Source organism: Barbus barbus, assembly GCF_936440315.1.
Source record: "Barbus barbus genome assembly, chromosome: 45".
Lineage (NCBI taxonomy): Eukaryota > Metazoa > Chordata > Actinopteri > Cypriniformes > Cyprinidae > Barbus > Barbus barbus.
The window spans coordinates 3839090-3866188 of NC_136723.1; the positions used below are offsets into that span (position 1 = coordinate 3839090).

The 27099-nt window shown below is 38.1% G+C and overlaps 1 protein-coding gene across 7 annotated transcripts in view; it reads right to left on the bottom strand.

The window, feature by feature from the left end:
• Positions 1-23031, bottom strand: part of LOC306864182 (PALM2-AKAP2 fusion protein-like) — a 97282-nt gene extending 74251 nt beyond the window's left edge. For 4 of the 7 annotated variants that reach the window (XM_079407954.1, XM_079407955.1, XM_079407953.1 and 1 more), the window contains exons 1-3: positions 22515-23031; positions 4918-4998; positions 139-269 (exon numbers count right to left, since the gene is read on the bottom strand). In XM_079407954.1, coding sequence (XP_079264080.1) covers positions 139-269; positions 4918-4998; positions 22515-22559 — 257 coding nt within the window. In that variant the 5' untranslated portion in view covers positions 22560-23031. The remainder of the gene's footprint in view (positions 1-138; positions 270-4917; positions 4999-22514) is intronic. The other 3 variants (XM_079407958.1, XM_079407959.1, XM_079407957.1) reach the window with 1 other exon arrangement.
• Between the last annotated feature and the right edge of the window lie 4068 nt (positions 23032-27099).

Sequence of the window (27099 nt, forward strand, 5' to 3'; positions counted from 1 at the left end):
GACAGTGGTTGCTTAATGGATGCTTTTGCAGGAAATAAACATATAACCCCCAAAACATCCTTTATTTTCTAAGATGAGAACAGTGGAAAGTATTCAGTAAACACTGTGTTATTTTTAATCAGAAAGACATTACTGTACCTGTGAATGGCATCTTCTAGTGTCTTGACATGAAGTTCATCTTGCTCGACCTGTTTCCTCCGACTTTCCTCTTCTTCTTGTGGCACCGCTGGTGTCCCCTGCAGAAGCCATCTGTCCCTCATGGCTTTAGACTGTAAGACAGAAACATTTTCTATGGTCAAGTCATTAATCTAAATCAGATGTTATTTTTTTAGGTGTTCTTCACACAGGTGTTTGGGATTGACAAAAGTATTAGTACTGCAAGAGGTGTGACTCTTGAGTAATCATGCACATAATACAGTTTTCAAGAGACAAGCAGCTTTTCTGTTCTCATGACAGCTGTGAATAATGCCTGTAACCAGAGTGACAATAGAGTGCTGAAGAAATGAGTCCTAAAATCTGGGAATGAGTTAGCATTTTAGCACTTGCGGTTCAATTATCCTAAAGTTGATGGATTTTTGGTTAAATGCCTGGAGGGTGAAAACAAGCTCAAGATAGTTAGACATTTCATTCTGTGACTAAATTGATTCATTGGCATCCAAAACAACAGAACATTTTATTATAGTTGAAACAACATAATCCACTGAACGAGCCCAAGTGAGATGGGAGTTCATCCATCAATTCTTAACTAACCAGCAACAGCATCACATGTTTTTTTTTGCATGCATTTAAAGCATTAGCTGCCTTGTCTCCAAGTCTGACAAAGCTAGTTTTAAAGGCAACCCGGGCTCATTGAAAATATGGCGACATTTCTGCAACACCGATATTACGTGCTGTATTGCACATTTTCGCGGCAGTTTCAAATGGAAATGTCCAGTGAGTGGCACTCAAACACGTTCAATACTTGTTCAAAAATGCATTTGAACAAGCCCAAATTAACTCAGCTATCCATCCCCACCTCCGTCTGCCAGTGGATCAACAGCTTCCTGACAGATAGGCAGCAGCTAGTAAAGCTTGGAAAATTCTCATCCAGCACCCGCACCATCAGCACTGGAGCTCCTCAGGGCTGTGTTCTCTTCCCACTGCTCTTCTCCCTCTACATGAATGACTGCACATCTAAAGACCCATCTGTCAAGCTCCTGAAGTTTGCAGATGACACCACAGTCATCGGCCTCATCCAGGACGGTGACAAGTCAGCTTACAGACAGGAGGTTAAGGAGCTGGCTGTCTGGTGCAGTCTTAACAACCTGGAGCTTAACATGCTCAAAACAGTGGAGATGATCGTGGACTTCAGCAGAAACCCCCCTGCACTCCCCCCACTCACCATCATGAACAGCACTGTGACTGCAGTGGAGTCATTCAGATTCCTGGGCACCACCATCTCCCAGGAACTGAAGTGGGACAATCACATTGACTCCATTGTGAAAAAGGCCCAGCAGAGGTTGTACTTTCTTCGCCAGCTGAGGAAGTTCAATCTGCCACAGGAGCTGCTGAAACAGTTCTACTCTGCCATCATTGAATCCATCCTCTGCACTTCAATAACTGTCTTGTTTAGCTCAGCTACCAAATCTGACCTCAGAAGACTACGGAGGGTAGTCCGGACTGCTGAGCGAATCATTGGTACAACCCTCCCCAGTCTCCAAGAACTGTACTTATCCAGAGTGAGCAAAAGGGCTGGTAAAATCACTCTGGACCCCTCACATCCAGCACACAACCTCTTTGAACTGTTACCGTCTGGTCGACGCTACAGAGCTCTGAGCACCAGAATGACCAGACACAGGAACAGTTTCTTCCCTCAGGCAATCCGTCTCATGAACACTTGACAATAAATGTAAAACACTATTATAAATTATTTAACACACATTCTTATTTACATTTCATATTTGCACATATCATACCTGTACATACATAATTGTCTATATTATATATTGTGTTTTTGCTATTTTGTACATTGTCTATTTTGTATATTTGTATATTATTCTCTTATTATCTGTGTCCTGTCGCTGTCATTCTGTCCCACTGTGGAGCTTCTGTCACTGTAACAAATTCCTCGTATGTGTAAACATACCTGGCAATAAAGCTCATTCTCTCATTCTCAACTGTGCTATTTTAACTTCCTTCTACGCAGGCTTAAGCTGTTTTGTTGAACCATAGTTTTACGGTATTTGTGCAATGCTGTATCGCGTGAGCTACCGAGCAAACCTACTTTGTCAGAAAACCCATACACATGAAGCTGTATATGTGGTGCTAATGTTAAAAACTATCCGTTTTCAAATCTCGCAGTATCTTAAAATAGTTTTGAAGTCATAACATAATAATGATCAAGAAATTGTGTGAATTTTTTTTTTTACTGCATCTAGTTTTCATTTAAACTAGAAACTGCAGCTATTCATACGTATAGGTACTTTTTTCCCCCACAGAAACGTAGGTAGAGGCACATATTTCCAGTGAGCCTGGGTAGTTTAAAGGGGTTCGGATATGCTTGTGAGGCTATGAGACCTGCTAAACCAAAGTAAATCATTTAAGACCAGCAAACCATCTATGGTTTAAGCATTTTTAGCAGTGTAAACTGCTACATTTAGACCACGAAACTGGTGGATAAAGCTCTGTGGAAGACAACTGGATCTAAAATCTCCATTTCTGTGAGTTTGCAAAACCTCACGTGAAAAAAAACACAATGCTCAAAAATGTTATATCAGTTCAATTACAGAATGCGGCTGTCAATCCATTTTTCACCGTAAACTGTATTTAACGCTCCAAAGTACTCTGCTGCTGGGTGAATGTAGCCTAAATGTACCAGCTGAACCTAAAACTGGACATAGTTTATACTTTAGTCAGCTCGTTATTACGTGGATTGTGGTTTACCACAGAACAACCTTTATATGTGCATTGTTTGACATTTAAGTTCAGAATATAAATGTCACATGTTGCCATATTCTCATGTAAACTTGAATACATTTATAACCTGTCCAACATGAACAGCTGTTAAGGAAGTCACCAGCTGTGGCGGAACTGACTCTGCATGAGCTATGTGAGCTATGAGGTCTCTCAAGACCCCTTACGCCTAGTCATCACCTCCACAAAGGTCAACTGCAGGAACTCAGGACGGTTTCACAAGCTGCTGAAGGTATGCGGGAGAAAGGACCATCTTGGATTACAAGACTACCCACATGTCTGGCCTCACAAGACTCTAGACAGTGTTTTGAAGACTGTTTTAAATGCACATTCATGAAACATTTTCAGATTTTCATATCTTGATAATTTCATTACATTCTGCTGTTTTACATTTTACTGCTTGGCTCTCTGGGATACTTGATTGTAATTGGCCAATTTTGGCATTCTGCCATCAAATATATAATAGCATTATACGCTAAACTGTTCCATACATAGCTCTGTCAGTTTCATTTATTCGGTGATGCAGTCATGTAGTGTGATCATGTATGGTCAGCCAGTCATTATTGCAAAATAAGCCTCTTCTAGGAGGCACAAAGTCTCATTTTGAGCAAGACTGTGTATGTTAACAGGAAACAGTCACAATCCAATTAAACACTGCAAATGATATAATCAAATGTAAAATGATGGAGAAAATATCAACTACTTAAAATTATTGAGTTTTGTTTAGTATCTGAGCAGCATACACAGTTTTTTATGTTTGGACTTTAGAATTTCACATCGTATTTCATCCCTTTATGAGAAAATAAAGTGATACAAATACAAATCTTTCTGTTGGTACTCACAAAATCTAGATGCACGTCACAGGCATTGCAGCTGTACTTTCCGATGAGAACTTGCCTCAGAAGCCGATTACACCCACTACTAAACAAACATCTCTTTTCCTGGATATGCCGCTAAGTCAAATCCTCACTTAGAATTCAGCCCTTCGAAAAACATTCACTTCCTTTCCATTACGGTACACATTCACACTAAGATCGGCCAGAATTTGCGCATATGATTAGCTATAGCAAACATAAGTGCTGAAAGCGATCGCTTATCTTTTAGTCTCTCGGCGGTCTTTACAAAAGTCTCACAGTACTACAGCGTTATCAAATCTTTTGCAGTCATTGAGAATAAGTGTTTCTTTTCCCTCAAGTCCTTCTCTCCCGTGGCCTAGACAAAATCTCTTTCATGAGTGACTTTAAACCAAAGGCTGTGTTTTTTGTATAAACTAACTGCCATGAAATTCAGGTGATAACACCACAGAGTAATTCTGCGTAAATGAGGCAAACCCCTGGCTATCTGATAACACACTCTTGTGTTGCTAGAGCTGATTCAGACATGTTCCCCTGACACAGACTCGTGAGGAATAAAAAGATTATCATCAGGACAAAAATTCAAAGATTACTTCTCAAGTAATTTCTAAATCCAAATTTGATTCCACCGTCCTACCCTTACCCATTGTATTATTTAGGTCCAACTAGTATGTGTGCGTCATCAGTGCAGACAGCAATGCTAGACAGTGATTCAGGAGTGAAGATTCTCTATGGATTTACTGTACCTTCAAAACACACACTGACTGACATTTGCATTTGTCTGCTGCAAGAGATGCAATGAATCCACGCTGCTCTCCAAAGATAACTTTTTCTGAGTTAAGAGTAATGAGAAATATGTTATACTACCCAGAGCAATACAAAGATGCAAATGTTATGGCATCAACTGAAGCTTCATTTCCCATTTCAAATATGGTCAATGGTCCACATTAAAGCTTTTGTGTGAAATTACCCTATAAGATGTCTTTGGAGAACACAATTCATTGATATGTAAATGTAGGAAAACATATTGAAAGCTGACATTTGAATGATCAGTCTGCTGTAATGGTGCATGGTCAAACTTTCAGAGATGTTTAAAGAGTTTTTTTTTTACCTTGAAATGTTGAAGTTGTAGAACAAGTTCATCGAGTTGTCTTCTTTTGTCCTCTATCTCGGCTTGTCTTTTCCGTTTTTCCTGAAAAAATTATAGAATTTGTTTGAACTTTTGAACTTTTGAAAGATTTTTAATGATAAACATTTTGTGTGACAATGAGACAAATCATTTCAGGTTAGCGACCACTTTTAATGGCTGGGATTTCTACATTTCCTAAAATGTCCAGCTTTTGGCTTCGTTTTCCTATTGAAATGCTCTCTGCATTCCTCATACATTATTTGTATGCATATTTGCATTGTTTTGATCGTTCTCTGTAGATCCCACCTCCTCATGCCACGATTGGTCAGTTACGCACAATGCCTGCATGCTATTGGTCAAACTAATTAAGCAAGTCTGAAAACAAAGTCAAAACCCAGATACTTATTTCACCCAAGCTTAGTAGTGCATGCAATGAGTTTAAACTGATTTTAATAGAAGCTTGTTTGACAAATATTTTTTCAAGTATTTTCAGGGTTTTTATCCTAAATCTTTTTATTGTTTGAGCTTTATTTGTGATATTTGTTAGGGCAAGCATAACTATTAGCCTTTCGGCTATTCATAGCTAAACACTTAAGCAGCTGCTTCATTTCTAACAACAACAGACTAAAAACAGGAAGTCATCAATTTCCAATTCATAGCTGCACAGGGGCAGAAATAATTGTTTAGTCTGTTAAACATAAGTACCATTCACATTTTCTTCAGAAAAAGTGAAACCTTTGTTGAAAATATGACCCACTGGAACAACACATTTAGAAACGTTTGTCCACAACTTTGCAACACTGTATATAATATAATCATATCACATCATAACCCTAAACTCAAGTCTTTACAGCCCGTCTATGCAGGCGATCTAATTCTTACTCACTTTACATGAGCAGAAAAGCCCATAGAGGGAAACTGAGCCAAATATGTAGGTTACTGAGGTTCTTGAGTGTGTGTTAATATGTTAAAACTGATATGTTATCCAGATGTGAACAAACGTGCCTCTAGAAATGGACCCTTACATATCCGGCAGTGAATAATGCCACTGGATTTCACATGAAAGATAACTGTTAATCGTTTTTATGTCTTCTTTTAAAAGCTGAGCACTGAAACTGAAACACAATCCCTGATTTTGACATGTTGAGAAAGATAAAACACGAGGAAGGATCTGATTACCTTCTACTCCAGAGAAAAACGATTCGCTCTTTCATTTAAAATCTTTACAAATCCTCTCATGACTAGTCAGACCTGAAACTTCCAGCAAAAGAGCCATCATTTATAAGTGCATGATGGACAAACTTTGTCTGAGAAAGACCTTTTCTTAGCAAATTCATCAATAAAGAAATTTAAATGAGGATGATAAAAGTAATTATCTTTTAATAGTATCAAATCAAGTATTGTCACGGTGCACACACGAGGGAGGAACCAGGAACACGCAGACGAGGATAGAAACTCAAATAACATACTTTACTGAACATCAAGACATGGCAGGACAAGGCAAGGCAGACAAGGACATCACACACCGGGATTAACGAGTAGACCAGACGAAGTTTAACTGAACAGACAGGACTAATATACACAGGTAAATCATAGATAACGAGACGAACACGGCTAGACAAGAATTAACTGATTACATTTAACAAGGACAGGAAACAAACCAAATAAGGGCACAAGAGGCAGGAACACATGACACACACACGACAGTTCCCTAACATAACTCCCCCCTCCCGAAAGGCTCGTCCCGAGCCTTAACAGTTCCATCGGGGAGGGGGGGTGGGCGCTCTGGAGGCCTCTCAGGACAGACACGGACCACAGGACGGGGACCTCCAGAGCGGAACAGACAGACAGGACCCATGGCAGAGCAGGGAGCTCAGGAGGCCATGGCAGGTGGTAACTGTGGCCATGGCATCCTTCTTCGGCCCACCCACTCCACCCAGAGCTCTACTACCCCCCCCCCCCCCCCCCCCCAAAATTTCCATGGGGAATCCAGGGGGTATCAGGAGCCCTCCGGGGCTAGACAGACAAAACACGACAAGACACGACAGAAACCCTCCAGGGTCAGACAAACAGGACAGGACATCCCACAGGAACCAGAAGCCCTCCTGGGCTGGCTAGGAAGCTGAGGCTTCCTCTGGGCATGACGAGGAGTCAGGGGCCCTCACAGGGTCCCTCAGCGACCTCCTCCACTTCTGCGACAGGGGGGGCAAGCGGCTGCGACTGGCCTCCATGGCCACAACTCAAGGAGCCGCCTGCCCCAGACGAGTCTCCATGGACAAGACATGACATGGTAAGTTAAAATGTTCCTGTGGGCACAACGAGACATACATACGGCACTCCTGGCCGTGACGTGTGGACTTCATCCACGGAGAGGGTCATGGCGGCCGATGGGCATGAGTCAGCGGCAATCCGGCGGGCTTGAGTCAGCGGCAATCCAGTGGGCCTTGAGTCAGAGGCTGGCCGGCGGGCATTGAGTCAGAGGCGGATCGGCGGCGTGCACAGGGGAGCCGCGGACGGCGGCGTGAACAGGGGAGCCGCGGACGGTGGGTGGGCTTTCCCCACGGACGGCGGCGTGATCTCCCGCGAACGGTGGGCTCGGTGAAGCCGCCGACGGTGGGTTGGCTTTCCCCACGGACGGCGGACTTGGGTGAACCGCAGGTAGCGGCGTGATCTCCCGCGAACGGCGGGCTCGGTGTGCCGCGGACGGCGGCGTGAACTCCCGCGAACGGCGGGCTCGGTGTGAGCGGCGAGGTTGGGAGCCGCGGACGGCGGCGGAACATCTCCCGCGATCGGCGGGCTTGGTTGAGCCGCGGACAACGGCGAACTTCTCCCGCGATCGGCAGGCTGGAGGGATCGCGGCCAGCGGACTCGCGGCACTTGCGGTAATCCTGCCGAACTCCCACGCCGACTTGCAGTGGGCTAAGGCGGGATGTCGAGTGGCGACTTCCATGCCGCGAGAGACAGACAAAACAGGAACAAACAAAAGACTTTTCAAAAACTGAAAACAAAACGAGGTGAAGGGGCGCCGCTTACTGTTTTGGTCTGGTCTTCTGTCACGGTGCACACACGAGGGAGGAACCAGGAACACGCAGACGAGGATAGAAACTCAAATAACATACTTTACTGAACATCAAGACATGGCAAGACAAGGACATCACACACCGGGATTAACGAGTAGACCAGACGAAGTTTAACTGAACAGACAGGACTAATATACACAGGTAAATCATAGATAACGAGACGAACACGGCTAGACAAGAATTAACTGATGATTACATATGACAAGGACAGGAAACAAACCAAATAAGGGCACAAGAGGCAGGAACACATGACACACACACGACAGTTCCCTAACAAGTATACTGTAAGTGAAACATTAATGTGCCTCTCTCATTTACTTATTACTGTATATGTATGTGTGTTTGTATATGAATGTGGTTTGATTATGGAGTTGACGAATACTAATGACATCCTGTTGAAATAACACATGAACAGCTCGCAGGAGAACACAGAAAATACAATGCAGAAGCAGAGAGATTGTTTTGGCATCAGATCTTATGGCCCATTGTGAACAGTCATGCCAACTGGAAGAGCTCACGATGTGTCTGTCTAACTTCATTCATCTGGGCCAAGAAAGTCACCACAATAATCTGTAAAATATACACTTTGTAGGATGATTATCATTCTGGCACCTGAAATATAAACTCTGGTACATTGGAATAATTATTTTTTAATTCCAAATGAAATTATATCAGCTAAGACTATAAATATAAGGCTTAGCTGTAAAACAAACACACTTCTGCTTAAACCAGATTATACACAGCCGCCTTTTTCTGAATGGGATGTTATTTGTCTTTTCAGTTTGGACAATTTTTATGCCATATGGCATACACATATTTCATTTGTGCTTTTATGAAGTGAACATATCATCAACTTCAAATCTTCATTTTGTTTTATTTCAGAAAATTATATCTTATGTTAAAACTGATCACAAATGTTGCTTTTCCCTATATTTTATATTTTTATATATTCAAATTATATATATATATATATATATATATTCCAGATTTTTGGGCCTTTTGATAATTTAAAATGCATCACAAAGCATATCAAAATTTATTGTGCTGTATGCAATTTAAACATAATGGTTCTGTCCTTTATAAATGCAGATGTTTTTTTAATGTGCATCACAACAACGTCAACTCTGAATCTATGCAAGCAATTTCTCATGTGACGGCAGGGCTGTAATTACACCGGCAGAGCGTTCGTCACTGGTTACATGTCCTACAGACTGGCACGACACTCCATGCCCCTCGCATCTGGACAGAAAACTAAAGCCAGATCTATTTCACACCAAGTATGTGACACATACCAGAGCTCAGAGTAACATACAGGAATAGGCAAGCAGCAAGAGCCATCCCTCACCACGGACACGTAAGCTGTGGCCCAAACATCTCAAAATATCCCTCACACGGAAGCTAATTTCCAGACAGACCGTAACATCTGTAAAAAATTGGGGATATGAGTTGAGCGTGAAAACAGGTAATAAAAATGCTCAGTGACGTTGAGCCTGTTGGGCTGGTGAGACCCAAACAATGAGGATTTGTTTCCCAGCTCAAATGGAAAACATCTGCATGGAGGTACTAAAGCCTCCCCCTCCATCTCTAAAGATGCCATCAAACACCCGAGAGCCTCTCTTCAGTTCATTCAATTTCTCTTTTGCTACAGACAAAATATAAGAGACTTCCTGAGATCTAAAGTTTAACAGAAACAATTGGAAATCCACCGAGGATGTCACTATAGCCGAGTCTAAGTTCAGAGGGTAAAAATCTTGGCCATGTACTCCTACACAGGCCACATTCCCTGCTGACAAATACAGCTTCCCATGTTGTGTGTAACAGGGCTTGATGCTTACTTTTTTCCCCAAGGAGTACATAAAAGTCTTTACAATGAGAACTGATTGAACAGAGAGAAGCTAATTTAATGCAATACACAATTCTTTGCCAAAATACCAATAATAGGAAAAAAATCTTCTATGCGACTAAAAAACAAAAAGGGACTTTGATTAAATTGATTTAAGTGACAGTAAAGATATTTACACATTACAAAATACTTATATTTCAAATAAATTATGTTCTTTAACTGAGAATCATTATACCAATAATAAAACCATTATTAATAATTGCTCACAAATAATAACTGATATGAAGCAGCAAATTAGGCAGCATTAGAATGATTTCTGAAGGGACACTAAAGACTGGAGTAATGATGCTGAAAATTATGCTTTGATCACAGAAATAAATTACATTTTAAAACATCCTAAATAGAAAACCACTATTTTAAGTGTAATATTTCATAATATTAGGCTATTGGTTTACTGTATTTTTGATCAAATAAATTCAATCTTCTTTCAAATAAATAAATAAAAAAACTTAATAGGCTAATGCATGTGAATTAAGAAGAAAATTATATTTTTATTAGGCCTATAATATAAATCACTTTCCTATGCACAGCACTCAAAAGCAAAAGTCTTCAGATTTACAATGTTCTAGAGTAAGATTGAGAATGATTTTTATAGATTTTTAAACATTTTCTTAGACACGTGAAATCACGGAAGAAAGCAGATTTACATGAACTCTTATCTCATGTCTGCTGAAAACTGCATTATGTAGCCTAAACGTGACGATTCGAATAACGGCATTAAAATCTAAGAAATTTGAAAAGGCCAGTAGTAGTTTGAATTCCTGAAAATTAATGTCTGTCGTTTAACTAAACAGTTGGCAAATATTGCTGATTTTACCTCAGCCCGCATTCAAGTCGCGCGCAGCTAGTGTTGTTTTTGGCGGCCTGTTTTAATTTTAGTTTTAGTCTAGTCTTTGTGTGAAGCTGTCATTTTAGTTTTTATTAGTTTTAGTTACGTTCATACTCTTTTTAGTCTAGTCTAGTTTTAGTCGGCTAAAACTGATGACATTTTAGTCTAGTTTTAGTCAGAATTATCCATGACTATTTCGTCTAGTTTTCGTCGACTAAAACTGATGACATTTTAGTCAGAATTATCCATGACTATTTTCGTCTAGTTTTCGTCGACTAAAACTGATGACATTTTAGTCTAGTTTTAGTCAGAATTATCCATGACTATTTTCGTCTAGTTTTCGTCGACTAAAACTGATGACATTTTAGTCTAGTTTTAGTCAGAATTATCCATGACTATTTCGTCTAGTTTTCGTCGACTAAAACTGATGACATTTTAGTCTAGTTTTAGTCAGAATTATCCATGACTATTTCGTCTAGTTTTCGTCGACTAAAACTGATGACATTTTAGTCAGAATTATCCATGACTATTTCGTCTAGTTTTCGTCGACTAAAACTGATGACATTTTAGTCTAGTTTTAGTCAGAATTATCCATGACTATTTTCGTCTAGTTTTCGTCGACTAAAACTGATGACATTTAGTCTAGTTTTAGTCAGAATTATCCATGACTATTTTCGTCTAGTTTTCGTCGACTAAAACTGATGACATTTAGTCTAGTTTTAGTCAGAATTATCCATGACTATTTTCGTCTAGTTTTCGTCGACTAAAACTGATGACATTTAGTCTAGTTTTAGTCAGAATTATCCATGACTATTTTCGTCTAGTTTTCGTCGACTAAAACTGATGACATTTAGTCTAGTTTTAGTCAGAATTATCCATGACTATTTTCGTCTAGTTTTCGTCGACTAAAACTGATGACATTTTAGTCTAGTTTTAGTCAGAATTATCCATGACTATTTTCGTCTAGTTTTCGTCGACTAAAACTGATGACATTTTAGTCTAGTTTTAGTCAGAATTATCCATGACTATTTCGTCTAGTTTTCGTCGACTAAAACTGATGACATTTTAGTCTAGTTTTAGTCAGAATTATCCATGACTATTTCGTCTGGTTTTCGTCGACTAAAACTGATGACATTTAGTCTAGTTTTCGTCAATGAAAATTGTATTTTAGTCTCTTTTTAGTAATGCAATTCTATTTAACCCAGTCAATATAGTATAAGTACCTAGTATTATAGACGAAACCAAAATTTTCTTTTAGCCAAACCCATTTCAAACAAGGTTATCTTATTATATTATTGTTACCTTATAGACTTAAGAATACATCCATTTCAGACACGGAAGACGCTCTGATTTGAATTTACAACATTTACTTTACCAACCAAACATGTTAGAAGTACACACACATCTAATAAGAAGGGACTTTCCTTACAAGTGTTCTGAATTAAGCATTGCATTGTATTTTATTTTAGGGTTGAAAGAAATGTCGGTAAAATGAATGAAAATGTACTGGTTTGAAAAACCATGAAAACACTATTCTGACAGGACATTATACGTATTTCAAAGGTTTTTATTTTCTTACACACTTGAAATGAAGATGCTAACAGTAAGCTTCATGGTGGTCTGTGATAAGATGTGATGTATTTTCATACTACTTGGTCATTTCCAGTGAAGTACACAAGTATGCCAATTGGGATGAAGCCATGACCTAGGAGCCAATGAGTCACAGCAAATGGAGATTCGTTGAGATTGAGAAACAGTCCATTTCCTCTGTTGTATGCGACCAATGCCCCGAGCTGTCAAAGTGTCACTGTTGACTCGTACAACTGACGCCTCCAGTGCAAGCAATGCTAACATTTCTGATTTAAATGCTCTTTAACAAAGACTATCTAATACATGGATCGTTTTTGTATTTGCTCAGTTATTTTTTTCTTTAAAGCAATATGATTAAATAGAGAGCAACTTGGCTTAAATTTCCATAGATTTCAGCATTGCCTCACGGATCTCATAGTCTGCAAATGTCAGAGATCTCAATATGAAATCAAACATTTATCATCAAATACTTCTAAAAGTTAATGATCTGACCTGCAGAATGCAATCCACATACATGTTATAGCTCTATGCTCTTACTGGAGACATACAAGAGCAAGAGCATTTAGGAGAAGCATCTGAGACAGCTAACCACAAACTGAAAAGCACCTTTAAGACAACTTAGTTATGAAAGACCAAAATCTGAGCATTCATTTTTCTTGCAAATGAAGGCAGTGTTATGTAAGCTGGCTTTTGTTTTCATAGTGCCTCTTATTTGCTAAAAGATGTCTTAAAGTCTGATGATAGCTCTTTATCAAGAGTCAAGCGCTTGTCCCAGAGGACAGACAAAAATAGACTGGACATAGTTTTCCCAGAAAGCACTATGAGAAAGGAAGTCTTCAAGAAGTTCTTGTGCTACTGGCTTGAAACTCATTTGAAAGGGTGAAGTAATGGCACTCCGTAAAGAATGCTGATATATTAACATAATTACTCAAAAATGTTCAAGTTTATATCATTTAGAATTTTTTTTGCTCTTTAATAATAAACGTTTGAGGATATTTTAGTGCTTTCGAACAGACAATTTATCATGCTATCATGGCGTTTTTTTTTTTTTTTTACTTTATGTTTTGGTGAATTGGTGGTGTATTCATAAAAAATATGTTTCCTTACAAATCAGCACCTCATAAAACACTTATGTTTTCTCATAAAATTGGGTTGGACAAGTCTATTTACTGTAGACTTATTTGCTGTTAGATGAAAAAGCATGATTTCCAAAAACCTTCCTCCTCTATATTGTTATTTCCAGGGGAGATTTTCATTTTTTGCTCTTTTTAAGTACATTCAAATCAGTCAAAAGGTGATTTATCTTTCAACTAAACACCATTTATTACCTGCATGCCATAGTGCATGAAACACCATGAAATTATTACCAGAATGATCTTAAACTACATATTTGAGAGTAAAGTTACGATTCAACAGTGACTCAACCTCATTATTAAATCTGAAAAGCAATTCTTGAGGAGTAGATCATGCAGACTTGACATGTAATACACTATTCATCTGCTAGTAACATTCTTTAACTGACCTTATTAACATGCTTTGCATATCTTGCATGCCAGTTAAACCACATAAACCACAAGTCCCTGCATTTAATCAACATGTACTTCAAAAATAAATAATATCAGGCAAACACATCTATTGGATGCTTAAGGTCGTGGTTATTTCTTCAAAAATTCCCCTACATCAATGTGAAAGTCTGCAGTCCATTATTTAAATTGGAAAACATTTTTTATTTTTTCAAAAAAGGAAGAGAACAACAAATCTCTTCACTTAATAATGCATGCGTACAAAAATTGCAATAAACACTGGAGTTCACACATTAAGTATAAAATGTGACTGTGACACTAACTGATAAAATATACTGAAATACTGAAGTTCAAAGTGTTACAAAAACACTAATGATGTATAACCAATAATGTACACCCTTCATAAGTATCATCAATTCTACATTTTAAAGGTGTGGTGAGTTTTTTTGATGGTCAAAGCTGGGAATCCGTATGATCAACCCATTGTGAACTTGTCTCACACAAAATTCACGAGTGCATGGATTGCTATGACTGGATTTACAGTATACTGGATAATAATAATAAAAAAACAAACAACATAGAAGTGGTGGGGAGTTCTTTAATTCTGACTAGTCTTCATATCGAAGTTGACCCTACTAGAATCCATTCTTTTGTTTCTGTGATTTTGTATTTTTTATTTTTGCTTTTAATTAGTGCTGGGCAATGATTAGTCACGATTAATCGCATACAAAATAAATAGTTTTTGTTTATATATGTGTGTACTGTGTATATTTATTTTGTATATATTAAGACACACACATACAGTATATATTTATAAAATATTTACATGTATATATTTATATTTATATAATTTATATTATAAATAAATATATTTAATATATAAACATAACATATTTTTATTAAATATATACATGCATGTGTGTGTTACAGTAAACAGTGTTACACATTACAGTAAACTTAGCTGTGTAAGTAACAAAAAACATCAACATAAGTTACTCCCGGCTTTGATTAATAATAAGGTCAGCCCTAATAACATCCTTTGAAAGTAAAAAAAAAAAAAAAAAAAATCATAAAACCATATTATAATTGCATCCTGTGCATAAAGCTACAAACACTGCATCACTGGGGTGTGCATCATGCTACAAGAGCTAGATGAGGAACATATACACAGGACTGGCCTGGGCCCTCTATGTAGGTGGCAATGAACCAGATAAAACCAGGTGATTCATTAATGCAAACCACAAACAGCAAATTATGTCTTAGGTGAACTACTAATATAGAGTCCACATTGCAAACATATTTAAAGAGAAATACGGTACACGCTGGTATGAGTGCATAGCTGTTCTCATGTGCTCATGGGCTATTTTCGATCCATGTGTTCTCTCCAATGTCAGCAGAGCTACACCCTGCTGGTAGAACATCCAATTTGGACTGGATTGTGATCACATTCCAGGTCAGGTGGACTGTTGCAAATTCGTGAGTTTAGTTTTTATCCAGGCAATAAAAATTGGGGGTGTGGTTAGAAAACCATTATATTTGCAATCTTGACTTTGACTACTAATATCTCATGCCTTTATTTGTCAGTGGTGGGAAACTGAACGGTGGTCACTTCAGACATTGATAATTGGATCATGTGACAGCAGCAGGTGTTGACCGGTCACATTATTTTCGTGTTCCGGTGAAACAAAACATTTTGACATTTGTGATTGAATGTAACTGGCATAACATACATTCCAAGGTATGACCCCTTCAGCTGCCAAGTGTACTAAGAAAAGAGTAGGTTAGTGGTTAATGTTCTGTTAGGGGCACCCAAAAGTTGAAGCACCCAAATCCAAAGGGACGATCTGGTCACCATTGTCCCTTAATGGGGGCAGTCGTGGCCTAATGGATAGAGAGTTGGACTTGTAACCTGAAGGCCATGGGTTCGAGTCTCAGGTCCGGCAGGGATTGTAGGTGGGGGAGTGAATAACCAACACTCTCTCCACCCTCAATACCACGACTGAGGTGAGACGCTTGAGCAAGGCACCGAACCCTCAACTGCTCCCCGGGCTCCACAGCATTGGCTGCCCACTGCTCTGGGTGTATGTTCACTACTGTGTGTACACTTGGATGGGTTAAATGCAGAGCACAAATTCTGAGTATGGGTCACCATACTTGGCCACACACCACTTCCCTTTCCCTTTTCCTTTCCCTTAATCGACACACTCAGGTTGCCCAACAATCACGTTTTGGTCACACTTTAGAATAGGTAACACTTATTAACTATTAACTACGACCTTTCCCTTCAATAAATTTGCTGCTTATTAATAGTTAGTAAGGTAGTTGTTAAGTTTAGGTATTGGGTAGGATTAGGGATGTAGAATAAGGCATTAATATGTGCTTAATTAGCACTAATACATGGCTAATATTCCAGTAATATGCATGCTAATAAGCAAGTAATAGATGTAACCGTAAAATAAAGTGTTACCCAAGTTTTAACTAGCGTACTGTAATTTTCCTTATATACGATTTTTGGTCCCGCTTTATATTAAGTGTCGTTAACTACTATGCACTTACATTTAAATTAATCATTTGGTACAGTGCACTTATTGTGTACATGTTTTTATATTGTACTTATATTTAAAAATACCTGCATGTAATTACATCTGTAATTAATTTATAATTACACTGTTGACACATCTATTAAACTTAACCCACTCTTAAACCTACCCATACCACCAAACCTGTCCCTAACCTTACCCATATCCCATCTCAATAGCAGCAAAAGTGTTTTGCAATACAATATGAACACAATAAGTACGTACGTTGTACTTATTTTTGATATAACTAAGGCCACCTAATTTATAGTGGGACCAAAATTTCTGGTAACTACTTAGTTACTACTAATTATTGTTGACAAAACTATTACGAATATGAAATTACCAGTGCATCAATACGATAAGCAATTTGCAAAAGAATGACAAGTTAAATGACAGATTTTACTCAGAATGTACTCAAAAATTACACAGAATTACTTCAGTTTTCGTATTTTTCAATCATTGTTAGGTGTTAAGATTTAATTTGCAATGAAAGAGAGTAACAGATTTTTTCTTTTGTATTGTGATGTTCATCCGAATGCAAAGGATCCTTAAAAAGGACTGGATGGTGGAGATGTGGTTGTATGCATTGCTTGTTGATTGGATGTTTAGATGTGGAGACACTTTTGAGAGCCTCATGGGATGGGATTTTAGCAAACTAAATAATTGGAAAAGTTCTGCATACATCACCACAGTGGAGTCGTTTAGTTGCTTATTAGCATGCCTATTATTAACATATTGGCTGTTTTAAAGCACATATTTTGCATGACCATATTTTTCATCCCTAATACTACTCAATACCTAAACTTAACACCTACCTTACTAACTATTATTAAGCAGCAAATTAGTAGTTTACTGAGGCAATACTCATAGTTAATAGGTTTGTTAATAGCGATAATTGGACCATAAAATAAAGTGTGACCAGACATTTTGATTAAACATTACAAGGTCAAAACATTTTCTGTAAATGAAACATACAATGATGATTATAACAATAAGATCTATAACATGCATTTTAGAAATAAATAATGTGAATTTAAATATTATGCCGACTTTAACCTCCTATGCCAAAGTACAGACTATATTTACTACCAAAAACAAACTAAACAGATATTTAAAATCTAAATATAAACCAAAATAAAAAAGTGCAAATTTCAGTGTGACGCTGTAAGCGACATAAATCAGTGCTGATGTTTGTTACCATCATGCAACATCCAGAAATACCTGACTCTGCTGTACTGGGTAACAGAAAGGCTTTCAGTTACAGCACAGTTCCCAATATTTGTTTCAGAAACGCAGCTGAGCCCCCACACCCAAGAGCTCTGGGAATCCAAACCCACCTGAGGGCCACCCCACCTATGTGAAATATGCGAACCTCAAGCCAAATCATCACAGACAGCTGCTGCTAAATTTAACCCGATAGTAATGGCTGCCTGTGCTACGCTAACAAAGGTCTAGACTTGAGCATAACTAAATTAATCCATGTAAACAAGTCAGAACTGCAGGCATTTAAGACAAGAGGGAAGTCTGCCCATGTGCAATTACCTCCGCCCAGTGAACCTCAATTAGCAAGCCGCTAACCCGTTTCTCATTTGAGCTAGTGACATTCCCTTACTTGATGGACTGAATAGAAAAGCCACAGATTTGGACCCAACGACTGTCCTGTGCAGCAGCAGCCTGTGGTTAGAGGCAATGGACCAGAAACATAGCTAGCTAGCAAACCCTCACTTACCGTAATGTAACAATAGGGAATTGTTAGGCAAACCTATCAAAAATCAGTTCTTCTATATCTTAATGGCATGCTTTTTAAAACAGATAAAGTGATATTCAAACAGTTTATCAGTCAGGCAGTCAATTTTTGGTTAGCATTGTTGATGCAAGGGAGTCTATATTCACCACTAGCAGAAACCGATATTTATAATGCGCTCCCAGCAAAACAGCATGATAGAACACAGTGATGAATACATAAATGTTAGTGCAACAGGCCAGCATACGATTCAAATATAACAACCATTAAACATCCACTACATTTCAGTAATCTTCTTGAGGTATAGATTAGTTTAGCTCATTTCAAACACAAAACTGCTTGGCCAACATCAAGCAGCCCACAGGCTTTGCTTTTCTGGAGAGCATGGGAAACCAAGCAAAGCCCAGATCAAGCATGTGGTTAGGGTAAGAGAGATGTTGGCTGAATATTGAGTGAAACTAGAAACCCCAAATTGGAAATCCACGGACAAAGTCTTGTGGTACTTTCCTTCTTGAAGGCAAGTCCAAATTAAAAGCTTTCTAATGAGCGCAACGTACATAAAGTACTGGCCGTTATAAAATCTTTGAACATCAAACCTCCACAAGTTATGTTAGCCACTGTTATGTTATTAAAAGTGCATGTGCATTTGACAATAAAACTGCTACCTGATAATAAAATACAGAACGGTTGCTGCAAACTGGGTTGACATATGAAAATATGTTGTGTTATTGATGCAATATGCTGCTAATTTGTAGTGTTTACTAGGACAATCATCTCATCATACTTAGTGTTAGGGATTTGTGCAACCCCCCCAATCCAGGGGTGACAGCCAACCTAGTTTAGTTCTAGTCCCAATGAAACACAGATAAATCAGCTAATCAAAATCTTCAGGATCACTACTGTCAGAAATTGCATATTCTCTGAGTAGCTACTACATTTGAAGAAAAACTTACTTTGCAACCATCAAAAAAATGTGTTCGGCATTGCATGTGAGTCTAATATGAAAGTAATCTGGACATACAACATCTGCTATGTTGGGTTTGTCATGTGACCTGCGGCATTAGTTGCATGCCATTTATAGCTTCGCTCACATGGCCTCATGGGATATTAAGTCCAATGGATGTGCACTTCAGAATCCCAGTAGAAGTAATAGGTCATCAGGCTACTCTTCCTGCATTTCGAAAACTGTGTATTCGGACATACTACTCTTTTGCCATACTGTTTTTGTATACCCCTGCTGAAAAAACAAACAAACAATAGAAACATCACAGAAATTCTAATGGTTTCCACTAAAAAAATACCATTACAAACATTACAAACCATTAACTTTTACCCATTAAAACCATTGAAAAATGGTATTCTGTAGTGTGTTTTGGGACATGTTCCATTAGGATTTAGTGGTTTTAACAAGCCACCAATAGAAGACGACCAATTACCAACAGAAACCCACAGGGTCCTTTACAGTTTCCATTGAAACCCAATACAACCAGTAAAACAATTACCAAATTTTGTGATGGTGTCCATTGTTTTTTTTCAGCAGGGACTATTAAATATGGAAGTATGTTCATGTGATATAGCATTGCACTTGGAGGTGAAGTGCTCAGGTACAAATCCCGTGAAACTACTGTTTGACAAAATCGCTCAAACCAGTGTATAAAGAAGTTAAAACAGCACAGCTGCATCAGAGAATGCATTTTTATATCACTTTTTCTTTCGTTAACACTATCGGGTATATTTAGGGTTGGGTTTGGTGAAGGAGCATGAACATGACAGAGCATTAACCTTTTAACGTCACTCTCTTGACATTTCAATTCTAACTGCTACAATACTTACCTGAAGCGTAAATAAACATAATAATCACAGCAATAAATGCCTGTACCAACGTAATACAATATAATTAAAATATGGCCACTTTCACGTATTTAATGCACTTTTTATCACCACTCACTGGACATTTCAGGTAACACTTTAGTATAGGGACCAATTCTCTCTATTAACTAGTTGCTTATTAGCATGCCTATTATTAACATATTGGCAGTTTAATAGTACTTATAAAGCACATATTTTGCATGACCATATTCTAAATCCCTAATCTGACCTAATACCTAAATTTAACAACTGCCTTATTATTATATGGCATTGGAGCTAAACTCTGCAGGACTGGACTCTTTTGCCATGCAACAACTTTTTAGTCACCAAGAACACCCTGGACACTACCTTGTAATACTATTAACTACCCAAAAGATCCCATAGCAACATGCTAGAAACCTCCCAGAACACATTAGCAATCTCATAACAATGCCTTGGCAATCACCCACAACATTCTAGCACTGCGGTGCGACTTCCGCACTGGCAACCACCTCTCATTACATCTTACATCTATTACAAATCTCAACTGCTCAAAGCACAATGGGTCAAAGATGGCTGATTTTATCCATTTGACTCTGAGTTAAGTTGTTAAGCTACCACGCAATATTAATCGTACTGTGTGGGACTATAACAGCTTTCCATTGAGCTACCATCAAAACAGTAAAGTTTCACCAGCTCATTAATGTCACTCTTTTTTCCTATTATTAAAAAGGGGAAACCCACATGCTGTTTCAGCCTGTGCTGGTCAAATATCAGTCGGAGAGTCTGACTGACTGTTTGGGAATAGATTACTAGAGGAGAATTACTGGTTACACTTTATTTCGATAGTCCACTACATGAAACTACATGTCTACTAACTCTCAATAGGGTAGGTTTAGGGTTAGCAGAATAAGTTGACATCCTTGCAAAGTTTCTCATAGTCAGTATGTTGTGGACCCATCAAAATAAAATGTTAGAAGCTATTAAGCAGACAGTCTACGAATACTCTAATGACTCCTAGTTGACATATAATTGCAAAGTTACTTACTGTTAGTAGAATGTCTAAAGTGGACTATCAAAACAAAGTGTTACCGAATTACTTGATGCAAAACAACTAGTATTTTATTCTAAGTTGGTTCAAGGCATGACTCAAAGACACGGCACACCAAATACTACGTTTGTGGGTCTTTGCCATGTGTGCTCAAGCATTGCAGTTGCACCATGTGGCTGATGTCACAATTATGCTGCAAAAGTGATTCACAACGCAATTACTACTATGTAAATTTACTCAATACCAACAACAGATGTCAAGAAAATGTTGTGTATATTATATTCACAACTGTCAGAAGCGAAGAAAATTGTCACGCAATTACTTTAATTTGAGCTATTGGAGGCCAAACAGCCGCTCTGGCAAATGAACTTTCAATGCCAAAGCAATCTAGCAGACACTATTTACATTATATCAGTTTATTTTGAGAAGCAGTCAACCCTCAATGCTCGAGATGCTGCAAGACACTGTATAACTTTAATTATTTATATTTCCTCTGTCTGAGCACAGCACCATTACCACAGGCCCGCTATCTCAACACTTAAACTTCCATTCATCAAACCTCATCCAAAAGGCATTAGCCTGCTACAGTCCTAGCTGCCAATAATCAATTTTCATTGTTAGACTTGAAAGACTTTTAATTAGCTGTGTTTTTTAAGGCAAGCATCACTATATTGCTCATAAAGGTTAGTGATTTGAAGAAAGAGAGGTGTACTATTACATTGGATTAATAGTAAAAATCTACAGACTGTTTTAAGCCAAATCTAGAGAACATTTCTACAAAAACTGTCTTGAAGACCACGCATAAACACCCAACCAGGGGTGCATTTCCCAAAAGCACTGTTAGCTAACTATGGTTCTGTTAAAGTCAATTGGTAATGACAGAACTTGCAACCATAGTTGCTTTTGGCAAATGCACTCCAGAACGGCCTTGCATTGTGGCAGCAATTTTTGCATAGACATGCACCACTCACACTATCTTCAAAAGTGAATCGGATAACGATATAATTAGTTCCTAGTGTATACCAACACATGCTGGTCTCTGCAGCCTATTTTTTGCTATGTGTATTCTATGGAATCACAAAGATGTAAGCAATGTAGCCAAAATAGTTTTCCATCTGTTGCTCACTGCTGGTCTATGTAGAAGGGTTGACCTGGAGCCAAATTTAGTTTCTCTTTTAGTCACATCTCAAATTCTTGCCCTCTGGTTCATATAGGGTGATTCGTCAGTAGTAAATCTTCTCTTAACGAGAACACACCAAACGGCACCAAAACTATTGGGTCTACAAGCTTCTATAACATGCATTCATTTGGGACTGATTTCAAACAAACTAGTTTTTAATGCTTTTCTTGTGTATAGTTATGAGCGTATCAACAACTATGTCAGTATCAAAGAAAAAGGATTTGTGTAAGAACAAAGCAACACAGAACTCACCGCCAGGGCTTGGAGCCTTTCCTTATGAAGTTCAGCTTCAGCCATCCTGGAAAAACAAAGGCAGAATTCTCAGTAACCGTGAGATTGGTAATCCCAAGTGTGTTTGTGTGTGTTGGGCAGAAGGTGAGCAAGTTATCAGACACACAAACACACATGCACACAATCTGCCCTGGTCCTCTGAAGTAAGCCAGCCAGTGAAAGACACAGTGTACTGAGGGCAAGATCTTCTCATTCACTGGCCATGTGTCTGCCAGACTGTCTCTCTCTCTCTGTCGTTCTCTCTCCTCCTACATCCCTCCCTCTCCGTCACTGGCCGGGTTATGGACAGATGACAGAGTCTTGAACCCGCCCCCTGTGTTTGGAAGAGAGCTACAGGCAAGCAGGCAGAGAGATGTCAATAAGAGTAGGACAACACTGTCACACCTAACCGTGACTCTGTGTGTGTGTGTGTGTGTGTGTGTGTGTGTGAATGTGTGTGTGTGCCTGTGTGTGTGTGTGCATGTGCCTGTGTGTGTGTGTGTGTGTGTGTGTGCTAGTTGGGATGGAAAACAAAGGTGTGCCGTACACTGGGGATTTGAGTGGCTGCAAGCTTAGAGGAAATCTGCTACATGGTTACAAATCAGAATCATACATCTGCCAATTCTTTGCCAGATGCTATTCCAGATATAATAATATCTGGAATAGCTCAGCCATAAAATAAAAATGTTGTTGTCATTTCCTCACCACACTGTTATGTAATTCTGAATGATTTTTTTATTCATGAAAAATGATGTTATACAAAATGTTGCTTTAAAGCTATCTATCTATCTATCTATCTATCTATCTATCTATCTATCTATCTATCTATCTATCTATCTATCTATCTATCTATCTATCTATCTATCTATCACATTTTTTATATCCATCCATCCTTAAAATTATTCATATAACCTCGAACTTCATAACATGGCAACATCTGATCATAAAAACATCTGCAGAAGTTGCTGACTCTAAACATGTCTACTGTCTCTGCAAATGTGGCTTTCTTTATTTGGAAAGCAGCTTCCAAAAATCTGCACTAACCATCTTGAGTTCTAATTTATTCCTCCAGTGAAGCCAAAGGGAGCAGTAGGGAATGGGAACACAGGGGTCCAACTGCTTTCCCTCATCCAACCTCACATTCAACTCTGGTGGATGGATACAAAAACTCCTTATATGGAGAAAAGGCCGAGCTAACTGAGTCTGGAGTGTTCTGCAAGAGGAAGACTCATGGGAATTGTAAGAAACTCAGTGAATGAAATTACAACAAACTGTAATGACCCTTCAGTGAGTGTACAGTACAAGTACTGTTGCTATACAAAACGGCTGATATGAATTACTGTTTCCTGAGTTCAAGTAAATAAGTGCAGAGGTGAGTACAAGCTGTACTGAAATAGTCAATGATTTAGACAGATCACAGTAACAAAAACATTGAAAATGTAAATGTTTTATCATGTTGTTTATCTCTGATGCTGTGTGCACTATGTTCTATTGGAATTAACTTTGCTTCAAATGCAATGCAGCACAATGAATTTGCAGGACTGTATCTGCATATCAAGAATAATGTTCTGTTATTTGTCAGGCAGTAAATAATAGTTATCTTCATAGGTGAATTTAATCATGATGTACCAGACATTCATTGAGAATCACAACCTACAGCAGCAGTGAACATCAGTAGATGGAGGAAATTCCTGGAAGTTCACATAACTACTGGAAATAGGCTTAAAGCCACAAAACACACAGCGCTCACAGACAGCAGACTTCAGAAGCTGTGCGACTCAACCAGCTCTACAGAAGTTCAGAATCAATCATTCAACATAGCTCTGTGAAACATTTGGGTCAGTCTGTTTACTGTAGCTCTCTGTGTTATTAGTCAGCACATTGTTCTTTTTAAACTAAGCATGAGACTGTCGATTTCATTTGGATTTCAGTTCCAAATCTCTTCATGATGGCCTCTCTTTAACCTAAGAAGTTGCTTTACTGCACCTGGACTTTTCCATTGTCAATGATGATACACTAGAAGACATTTTAGAGATTTAATAGCAATCTCAAAAGTACTATATATATTCTTAAGAGCACTAGTTCACTTGTGTACAGACTTTCTTCCCCCCACTGCATGCTTTACTTTTCCATTCCCAACCAGCGGCTGCAACGTCATCAGCCGGCATAACAGACAAAAGCAACATTGTTTCTCTGGCACAGTGACCTCATCCCATGAGCCAGCGAGGCACAGTAATACCTTCCAGATGTGCAGCAGTCCATACGCTGGGAACCAAAGACCACGCGAATGCAAAGCAAAATGGCTTTCAAATTACTTTTAAAGTGAAACACACTACTAGCGGGCTGCCTCGCTTTATTCTAACGCTTGTTAACAAATGCAGTATTTAAAGTTTAAAGAAGTAAAACCTAATGTTTATATTAATAAAAATGTTCACACTTGTGTTCTATAAGGTTTCTATAATGTTACTTGCTGTAGACATCGGTACATATTTTATAAAGGGTGTGACAGATGTCATATATTAATTCATGCTTAATCAAACTCAGACACGCAAACTGGAAGGTGCATTAATAATTTATTTCATTTAGTTCTTCATATGTCTCCATTTCAGAAAGAAGGCAGACAACATACAGTACTTCTATTTGCAGTGTTGTAAATGCTATGAAATTATGATTTCTGTATCAGTTGTCTGGTATTTAGTTACATTGTGCAACAGTGAACAAATCTTGTAACACTTTACGATAACGCTTTACTTTAGGGACCAGTTCTTACTATTAACTTCTGTAGTTGGTTATTAGCATGCATATTACTAGCATATTGGCTGTTTATTAGTACTTATTCTAGACCCCTCCCCATTATTATATAGTGAGAATTGGTCCCTAAACTAAAGTGTAACCCACTTTACATTAATATAATCTTTGTGAAAGATACATTATTGGCTAATAACTCATTAACAAATGCATTATAAAGCATTCATAGCTAGTTATAACAACTTTTAAGTAATTCCTGGCAAATTTGAACTCACTTGCAAAAAACTCTTACAGAATATTTTAATCGTTTTTATTTTTATTTTATTTTTTTTTTATAAACAAATGACCTTATATTGACAGGATATGAAGAAATGCATGATACCATTCTATTATAATAGTACTGTTCTGAGCTGTAGTGCTAGTCTTTCACATGCCTTTCTAGTGGTACTCAAACATACTCCAACAAGACTCTTATAGAGCTTACTAATGGCACTTCATTAATGCTGGGTTTGCATTGGCACTTGCTGCTAACGACCTTCTTGAGCCACAAGCAAGTGACAAATTGGTAACGGTCACTCAAGAGCACAAATGTAAGACAGTTGCCCAAATGCAAATGTCTAAACTGATCTGTTAAGCAAAAGAGCCTTTGCTCTATAATAGTTTGAGCAAAAATTCAGACCCACACTTTCCAAAAAAATGTTTAATGCATTAAACATTGAATTAGATGCATTAAATGTGATTAATGTAAGAACTGTAAGAACTTTTAGGGTTTTTTTAAACAAAAACCTTTCAAATTAAAACACTTGAATAATTATGAATAATATCTAATCATGTAATCCATAAATAGTAACTGTAATCTGACTATGAACATTTAAAATTGTAATATTATCCAGTTACGAGAACTAAATTTTTGGAATCTGATTACGTAATCTAGATTGCCTATAATCAGTTATTACCAAGCACTGATTACTTTTTAAAATATTCAATATTTTATAATACTTTTAAATGTGATTTATTTGCATTATATTGGTCTTTGGCTTGGATTTACAAAATCATGCAAATTGTATATGTCAAAAATGCTTTAGTCACTGATTTAGGGGTGATTACAATAACCATTCATTAACTAAGATTGCAAACACAATCGCCATCCGCAGTAATCAGACATGATTCATGACTTGTTTAGTTGGTGGTTTACTATGTAAATGCTTTTGAGTTGAAGATAAATCAAGCCACAACTTTTCCATGTGTTCTCCAGAGAAGTTTAAAAACAGCCAAACTTCAGCAAATTTCTGAACACCAACTTTGTGAGGCCCAAAAATGTACTTTTCAAATCTTTTAAGCTAATGTTTATCATTCATTTTTGTGCAAAGCTGTTTAGTTCAAGTGACGATCATGAGGGAATGTTTTCCAGGAAGATGGTCTGCAAAACAGTTTAGTTTTGTTGGAATATCATTAGTTTATCCAAAACTTTAGCAAGAAAGAGTCTCCCAAATAAACTCTGCTCGGTCTCCTATAATAACAACGGTGGTCTGCTGTTTTCTGTGTTTATGGCTGCAGTTGTTCTGGAGATTGTCACAGCTCTGGGTCTGGAGTCCTTCTGAAGTAGTGCACTGCCAGTTAGGATTATAATACTTAACTCTCAGTGCATTAACATGTATAACTGTATAATTTCATTGTATAGCAGATATTTTGCCAGTCCTTGATTTTTTTGAGGTCTTGATTTACATTTCTTCTAGTCTTCTGCCTTAGACTTGTGGTGCCATCAACCAGTCAGTATTGTCAGGCTGTCATTTTCCTGCATTTCCCAAGGAGGTCTGTA